Consider the following 9,531-nt stretch of genomic DNA (forward strand, 5'->3'; position numbering starts at 1 on the left):
CGGGAGTATTAAACGAGACGTCAACAGATTACAGTGTTTCCACCTCTTGGGATTAAGATGTTTCGTCCTTTGTGTGCGTAGGAATAACTCCGCTTTGGAGGCTACTTAAAATTTTGTTAACCGTAAATATTGCTACAAGCTGTATTTAAAAATTAACCACACGGTTGTTGTGTGTTCGAAACTGGGTATATTTCCTAGGAAACAAATGATTTCAATCCTAATCGCCATTAATAAGTTTAATTCATAATACCAAATTGATAAAACACTGTAAAGTATTTTAAGATCTCGTTTATTACTCCCGTTTCAATGACAACCGATGTTTGAAGGACCTAAATTTTTATTCACAGAAGTACTTACAGTGGCAACACTATTGTTATTTATCTGTATGAATATTATTTTTCTTTCTTTTTAACTTATTTTAAGAAACCAAGGCCAAATGTTTTGTCATAGTTGCCACATAGTACTTAATATAGTTATTTAATAACATACTATTTAATATATTTATTTTATAATGGAATTATGAAAATGCGAGAACTCATTAGTATTCTAATAACATTCATTATATTTTTATTTAAGAAAAGGCAAATAAATTGATAAAAATCTTTTTTAAATAATAAAAAATTTGTAAATGTCTTTTAATTTTAATTTATTCCACATAAAATGTACTTTTTAATGCCTGATATTTCTTGGATTTATACTGAAAACGTTATTGATGAAGTATTAAAATTAAATGTTTTTCCTCCTCAATTAAATATAATCGTATATAATGTCGCAAGAGCTGAATAAAAATATATATTCAGTTTATTTTAAGAATTATTCCAATTAAATAGTGCCAAAATTATTTTCTATTCCACCTATTTTTATGGGGGATCTGAGTAATAAAAACTTGTTTATTAGTACATATGTATTTAACAAGAAATAAAGCTCGTTTTCCACTGATAATTACTGTATAATAATATTGCAATGTTCTCATTGAATAAAAACAGATTTTATTATGATTTATATACAGGTGGTACTTGATATTTACATTAATGTGAAGTTCTTTAATAACCTTGCATTATCTTTTTAATATTTATTATGTTACTTATATGTACTTAAAATTTAGTCATCTAGTCTGCATCTAAGTAATTGGACTATTTTGCAACGATATAATACATTAAGTTATTGTTGATATTGTTTTCATTGTTGTTTCGTGATTATTTTTTTACGTTTTAAAAAATGAAATTGAATGAACTGCATAGTTTTGTTCTCTTGTGTTGAACATTTTATTTTTACATTCAATCTTTAATCGTTACTTTATTAAATCTATTTTTACAAAAATCTTTTTTTTTTTACAAGTGTATTGGTTTTTTAAATTTTGCAATTTGAAAATAATCACAGCATTGTTTTTTAATTAGAAATGAAATTAATGCTTAAAAATACATTTATATTTGAAAAATATTAAAATGTATTTTTAATTCTTGTTTTGAAAGTACACTTTTTTAACATAAGAATGGAAATGTTACAAATATCTTTAGGAAACCAAGTATTTTTTTAATAGTACAATAGAATTGTCACTGTGGGTTTCCATGGTGGTCACATTGGTAATGTTTGAAAAAATGTTTAAATACGAGTATTAAAACAGTAAAATTTCACGGTTAGATTGAGTAGTTTTATACATGATAAAGTTTGTATTGGTATATATATATATATACATACAAAATCTGTTATAACGACATCGAAGGGACTACTCATATTGAGTCGTAAAAACCGATAGTTGTAACAACCGGTGACAGGTATTAATAGGAAAGATATGTAATAACATTCAGCCAGGACCTTTGATTTTGGTCAATTTAACCGGTATGTTGTTCTAAACGATGTCGCTATAAACGGTTTTGACTGTATATATATATATGAAATGTTGTTAATACTGTAGACGTTTAATGACGTTGAATGGCGTTTAATGCACGCATATTGTTGTCACTGTTACGTCAAAGATAATGAAAGGGATAACAATATGTATTCTACTCTAATGTATTCTTTTATCCCGCGAGGAGTTTTTATATATAATGTTTTGTGATAGATTAGATATTGATTTTAGATGATATTAAATCTTGTAGTGGAAAACAGAATATGTTACTCTTTCCATAGTTTTTTGAGACTGTCAACATTGAATCAATAAAAAATAAATAATTATTTTATATTTTAAAATAACGTTTCGTGCAAACAATTTAAGAATTTGTTCCGATGTTTTTGTATCAAATATGTCACCATTCGGATGAACTATTTTAATTGTTGTTCAAACTTTACCTACTTACTCATTATAATTAACTTTTTATAAGCGAGTCAAATGGAATTTTAAAATTTATACTATTTATAAACTTTTCATAAAAGGGATAGGTGTCGCCTGAGGTTGATCAAGGGGGTGGGGGTGGCTGGCAGTGTAAATTATTTTTTTATACTTAAGAGAATGTTTTTAACGTGGTTTATTTTTGATTTATCTATTTATTATTTTTTTTCTTCTTATTTACTAAATCCATTTTGATGTATCTATGTGGTTATATAGGGATTGTAGGCTTTTTTGTATTTCGAATCTCTAGGAGAGGGGAGGACAAGCTGTCCCCCACTTATCGACGACCATAGATTAGGTATGTGTAATTGAATTTTAAACAGTTGAAATTTACATTCGATTGGTGACATATGTTTCATACGAGTAATACATAAACATACTTTTAGTATAGATTTGTTTTTTTATAATTAAAAGAACATACAATAATAATTAATATATTACGATAACATTGTACATTATCTCTATCTATATCTCTATCCTGAAAATAACTGGATTTAGTAATTAGTAACTTTGTATCCCATTTATGTAAACAATATATTGACTAGAACTAGTATTGAAATAATTCAATTTGTAATTTGTAGAAACAACATATATTATTATAATATAATAATAATGAAATAATATAGTTGTAAAACTCATTGACTTGATAACAGTTGTGTTTTGGTTGTGTTTCTTTCTCACAAAATGTTAATTTATCTAAAACTTATTATAATTTTGTTATTTAATAGCAAATAATGTGTTAAAATTTGTTTACATTACATACTGCAATTATATATTTATATGCAAATGGTAAATATGATATTTTTTATTATGTAATTTGTGACAGAAAAATAACTAAAGCCACCTTATTTAAATAAGAATTTAATTTATATATTTTTGTCAATTATATTAAATCTCCATGTGCCGAGTTACATAAGATCACGAATAATCATGTATTTTTCAGTTATAGCTTTAACAAACGCATTATAAATACATACATCGTTCTGTGCCAACTATAATTATTTCTACTGATAGATAAAACATTTTATTTTTATAAGTACGAAATATTCTATAATCTATTCCATTAATTTTAACTTTTATTAATGTTGCCATATCTTATTTTTCAAAAATAAATCGTCGTGTGTAATTTAATAATTATATAAAATATTTTAATCCATAGATGTTGTATATTCTATGTCTATCCTAGGATTTGTTTTTATTTTCTATGTATAATGGTTAGCTTTTTAAATGTTTCTATTTTAGTCTTAACTTTAGATGAGAATATATCGACAAACGCAACATTACTCGTTTTATTAATTGTAAGATTAAATATGAAATAAATGATATACAACATGATTTATCAGTTATAACTATTATTATAACTATCTTGAAAGAAAACTATAGTTAAATGTCACCCAATTTTTAAAACGCAACATTTTTTTTTAGTTTATAGCTTATTTCAATATCTGCATCCAGTGAACACCGCGTAAAATCTGTGTTACCACAAAAAAAATAGTTTAAATACTTTGACCGCTGTTGACGTTATGGCAATAGAGAGCATGTTTGGGTGTTTTCATAAATTTAAATATTAGCAACTATTATTATTTTAAATTTGTTACCGCTCCCAATGATCTTTTTCCCAAAAAAAAATTCAGCATTTTGAATTTATGTTTAGGATTTTATTTCTACCAAACGTACCATATTATTTATCGATGAATTTAGAAATGTCATACATTTAATATTCAACTAATTTTTACATGAAGGGAGGGATGGAGGGATGGCCAGTTTGGCTGGTCCACAGACTAGTCAGTTTGGCCGGACATTTGGGTAGAAAAGTCGGACACCCGGTATTATTTTGTATTTTGTCTCAGTATTAATAGGTACACTCTCGTTTGGGAAATGTAATTTTGGCCGGACACGCAATCAAAAAGCCTACCTATGTCCGGCTTTATCCGGACGCCTGGCAACGCTATGCGCGAGTGGCACTGTATAGTGATGAACATCAGGGAATCACGAGTCCAAACATTGACATAAATATCCTTTAGCACCACCAGTTACATACTGCTACTGAATACTTTACACTGCCACACTGTCACTTTACCACTTGCACTTTCACTTCTATATGTTCTTCACTGTTCACTTTAAGACTGCCCTAGTTTGGATGTGATTCCCCCTATATAGGAGATCCTCGAACATTCGAATTCCATATGTTTTTCGACAAATTTTCTAGGGATCAGAATATTCCAATGAATGAACATTCTAGAAGTCCTTATTGTCTTAGCGATGACGTCGCGACAGTATCATGTATGTATCTTTCTTTAAGCAAGAAGCATAATGATAAAACATACCAACTCAAGTGGAGTTCGTATGTTTTATCATTATGCATCATTATACAAGGTTCGTTATAAAAATCCTTATCACCACTTTCTAATTAGGTAATGATGGTACGTATTCGGCTCTTTTATAGGCACAACGGCAATTTATCACCAAGCGGTCAAAGGGTTAACAAATCTGAAATAAAATCTCATCTCAAAGATGTCTAAGATATTTGTAGTAAGACAGTATCCGATTAGGCTGTGAGTAAATCTGAACGAGAAACAAATTATTGTTATTATTAAATTTTGTTGCTATCTTAATGCGTGTTTATTTTATTATTCAGAAACTATGAAGTGAGAGACAGATGGAGGGTAAATTATGTAACGAAGTGAAAACAGAAATTCAAGCTCATTGTTTCATCCATTTTTAATTAAAATATGTCTTTGATTATTTTTAACGACAGTGAGAATGGTTTTTGTACATTCGACAGTGGAGATCCACGCTCAAAGCTCAGAGTGATAAACATTTGCAACAACTACAATATTAAGAAGAGTTCTTGTGTAGGAAAATGAGAGGTTTTAAAAAAGTTACCAGCCAACAACAGCTTTGTTGTCAGCTATTAAGAAACATTGAAAATAAGATGTCAATTTTCAGATCAAAATCGTGTCAAAATCGCTAAAAGTTGACTTTTTGAACATCAACAATGAATCCGATATCAAAAATACGTTACTTCTTTACAATTATTTATAGGAACGGTGGTGTGTGGAAGTCACTTTGTAAATTGGGTCGATTTGATACTTTGAAGGTGTTGTATAAATATTTATAGATAAACTAGCTAACGCCCGCGACTCCCTCCGCGCGGAATTAAAAAAAAACGTAATAAGTAGCCTGTGTTCTTCCAGATTATGTTCTACATCAGTGCCAAATGTCATCAAGATCCGTTGAGCCGTTCCGGAGATACCTTCAAACAAACAACCATCCATCCATCTATATAAACTTTTGCATTTTTATAATATTAGTAAGAAGTAAGACTGACTCAAATCTAGGTATGGTACAAAACTGCTGACCATCAGTGTAATGTTTTAATCTTAGTTTTGTAATAACTATAGGATGGTCGTTACGTAGGCTGCGATGCTTTCGGCAATCAATATTTCGAGAATCCTTATTACTTCCTCGGCCGAAGTCGCTGGGTTGAATACAACAAGAGCGTTAAACTTGAATATGATGCAACTCAGGTGAGTTGTTCAATATGATAGATAGTAGATTTTCAATGATTTTGCCATGGGCCGCATGGGCTTAACTCTGTAAATTTGGCCTAAAACTGAAACGAGAAGGAAATTATGATGTGAGCTTAATAGAGTCATTACTCAACTGTACATTTACATGTTCATGATAATAAAGGTGCTACTTAGGCATTCTTTGTTAGCGCTTTTTTATCTTTTTAATTGTTTTTTTTTATTTATTTTATTACAACAATATATTTATTCAAATAGACTAGCTTTTACCCGCGACTCCGTGCGCGCGGAATAAAAAATAGATAACGGGGTAAAAATTATCCTATGTCCGTTTCCTAGTTCTAAGCTACCTGCCCACCAATTTTCAGTCAAATCGATTCAGCCGTTCTTGAGTTATAAATAGTGTAACTAACACGACTTTCTTTTATATATATAGATAACGCCGGAGTGGTATGGCTGGTTACATTATAGAACAGATTGTCTGCCCGACCAGGATTGTCCGAAGTTTTTGCTCAAATCGTCTTGCAGAAGCCAATGTTGGCTACTGAATCACGAAGAGAACTTGTCAGGCACCCCGTCGGCTTATTACCCTTATGATACAACAAGGAGTCGCATTGAACCTTGGGATGGTATAAAATATTTAGTATTATTTAAAAATATTGGAACGGTGACCTGTTGAAAGGATGAATGAAAAAAGATTAAAAAAAGTATGCGGATAAAGTGAGAGGCAGTTACGGTCGGAGTCGATTTAGTAATCTCTTTTATGTTTTGTAGTACACCTACTAGGATAGATATTTATACGTACATATTTTGATAGACTTATTTGTAGACATTTTTTAAGATCTGGGTAATAAAAATCCAAATTTGCGCCATCTATATTTTAAAGTTAACAGTTTTTTTTATTTCTATATAAACTGAATAGATGGCGCTAGTAGTCATATGTTGTGCTTTAATGAAATTAATTTTTTTCGCACATTAGATGGTTTTAAACTAAATGAGTAATAGAACGTCCTATATATTTCTATTCGTAAGTATATTAATTAATTTAATAAAATACTGCTTGTATTCTTTGCGATTGTAGTCCTGAACATGTTCTTAAATAAAGGGACGGATTATTTTTTAGTCGGAAAACGTCTTCACTATATTATGTTTTTGCTTGCACTATGACATAATCTTACTAATATTATAAATACCAGAACCAGAATTCTTGAACGGCTCAACGGATCTAGATGAAATTTTTCATAGATGTAGATGATAGCTGGAAGAACACATAGGCTACTTATTATGTTTTTTTTTAATTCCACGCGGACGGAGTCGCGGGCGACAGCTAGTTTTAAATATTTTGACTTTTGATATTTTGGCATTTGCATTGCAGCGGGTGCGGGGTCCAACTAATTGCAATTATTTTTCTTTTTTGCAGGAACGTCAATATGCAGTCGCCGCTCAAATTAAAGTTAAAAACAGCAAAATTTAAAGAATGTTTTCGTTATCGCAAAATGATAAAGTTTTTAGTTATTTTGTCACAAATAATAATAAATTTATTTATAAAATAAACAAATAAAATTTATTTCAACTTATTCTTTTGTCTTTTTTCACAAATCACATCTTATTAATTATTATAAATACGAATGTTTAGATGGATGAATGGATGTTTGTTACAAGTTTCTCCAGAACGGCTGCATGGACCTCGATGAAATTTGGTATAGACGTAGAATATAGTCTGGAAGAACATATAATAGGCTACTAATTAAGTTTTTCTTAATTTTACGGACGGAGTTACGGGCGACAGCTAGTATAAAAAATTCATACGCGGGTGTGTAGTCGTATTACATGTAAATGAGGAATATTATGAACACATGTCACTAGCTGAAAATGTCATTTATGGTGGAAATACTAATGTTAGTGCTCACATAAAATAATAAATACATTTAAGAGTCGCGAAATTATATTATTTTCTATAAAAGTAACAAAAAATAATCTGGGGACGCAGTAGTGCACGTACAAGAATTATCCTTATTTCCAGACAATTTTATTATGGCTTATAGGTTTATTTAGGGCGGATTGTAGTTAATTTAAATGGTTTATTGTGTGATTATATTATAGTTATAGTACTATGATTTAGAAAGTTGCAATTCTAGGCTAAGAATTGGAAGAAAGGTGATGAGTGAATAAAGTCAGAAAATAAAAAGAAGTTACGATTGAATGCATTTCTTATTTATATTTTTCCATGAAGTTTTTCACTATGCTAAATAAATTTACGGAGAAAATGAAAACTTTTTCTTGGATGGAATATTCCTTGCAAATTTTACGACGGCGCCGCGTAAAATTTATTTCAATTGCTTCATCCAATGTTTTTTCTTTTTTTTATCCCCCAGTAACTTCAGAGCAGCGTCAAAAGCGCGTTGGCGGCAGTTTCGCTCACTCTATTTTACACAAAAGTAGTTTAAAGATATTTTCTTTTTAACTCGATTAGTTTATAAGCATTGGAAAGTATTTTAAAAATGGTAAGAGATTATTTGAGAAGATTTTTACTTTACATACTCACTTCATACATGGACGACTGATAAAATTTCATGCTTTTATAACATAAAGTGTGCAATTTGAACTACCTAAAGCTATTAGGCAAAAATAAAAGGAAAAATTCTTAAAAAAGGATAGTTATTTTATTAGCTCAATACAATAAAAAGTATTAAGAGTTTACCAACAGTTTTATGGGTTGTTCAATCGCTAAAGATGTATAAAATTGTTGAGTAATAATCACGTGTACTGGTAAAAGCGCGACATTTAACTCTTCTAATATGAGTACTGCACGTGAAACTTGATAAATTATTTTATTGCCAGCTCGAAAGTGCGTAAAATATAAATCTACTGTAAAATAAATCCAGTCAATGTTTTCTTAATTTTTTTTTTATAAAATGCAAAGATATGATTATTAAATTACTAATATTTTATAACTATTCCAACTAAGCTCTAGACTTGTACTAAGATGGTTTAAGACAAAGGTTTAATCTTTAGCGGAATAGACTTAATACATCTACCATGTGATCGGAATTCCGTATTTTAAACATTAGTATTGTCGCTTTAAAAACGTTTACGGTCCTTTAAAATACTAAAAGACTGATCTTTTTGATGATTATAAACTGAACCTGATTTCATAACGTTTATTAGACTATCAATTTCAAATTCTCAGAAATATGAACGATTATTTACACCTGTTTTGTATTTTTTTACATAACATAACAGTATTCGATTTATTTGTAAAATGATAGAATTATTACTAAGCGTGGTCCACAGATAATATACTAACAAATTGAACCGGACCGAATGGTTTAATTAGTTTAGTTAACATTATGGTGTGATTGCAAGCAAATTCTAACTGAATTCACGACTACGTCACTTTATTAATAATCCATGAGATATGAAGCAAATTGCTACGAATTTAGCTTTGTTATAGTTTCGCTAGTTTAGCGACCGTGAGAATTTAATTAAGTATTACGATCGTTTACAATATTCTTAACAAAAAAAAAAAAAAAAATAACAGTGTAACGTTTCAAATATATATATGAATATTATTATTTTAGGGCAATGTGTTTCGAGGGTGTGTATTGTATGGTTGTACGTAGGTGCACGTTTTTGAAACTTCATTATGATACAGTCCCTCGAGTCTACTGC

The 9,531-nt window shown here is 29.6% G+C and overlaps 1 protein-coding gene across 1 annotated transcript; it reads left to right on the plus strand.

Moving 5' to 3' along the window:
• The first annotated feature begins 5,314 nt into the window (after nucleotides 1-5,314).
• On the plus strand, nucleotides 5,315-7,351 carry LOC106717215 (probable NADH dehydrogenase [ubiquinone] 1 alpha subcomplex subunit 12). The gene is made up of 4 exons (XM_014510949.2): nucleotides 5,315-5,429; nucleotides 5,734-5,859; nucleotides 6,296-6,488; nucleotides 7,280-7,351. The coding sequence occupies exons 1-4, from the start codon at nucleotides 5,328-5,330 to the stop codon at nucleotides 7,309-7,311; spliced, it is 453 nt and encodes a 150-aa protein (XP_014366435.1). The 5' UTR covers nucleotides 5,315-5,327; the 3' UTR covers nucleotides 7,312-7,351.
• Nucleotides 7,352-9,531: the final 2,180 nt, after the last annotated feature.

This window comes from Papilio machaon, chromosome Z, assembly GCF_912999745.1.
Source record: "Papilio machaon chromosome Z, ilPapMach1.1, whole genome shotgun sequence".
Taxonomy (NCBI): Eukaryota; Metazoa; Arthropoda; class Insecta; order Lepidoptera; family Papilionidae; genus Papilio; species Papilio machaon.

Bases quoted from the DNA above. Each gene is read 5' to 3' on its own strand.
- LOC106717215 (XM_014510949.2), top strand. From the start codon at position 5,328: ATGAATCCGATATCAAAAATACGTTACTTCTTTACAATTATTTATAGG. The intron at 5,430-5,733 runs GTGTTGTATAAA...TAATAACTATAG, and splicing joins GTCGATTTGATACTTTGAAG to GATGGTCGTTACGTAGGCTG. The intron at 5,860-6,295 runs GTGAGTTGTTCA...TTATATATATAG, and splicing joins TTGAATATGATGCAACTCAG to ATAACGCCGGAGTGGTATGG.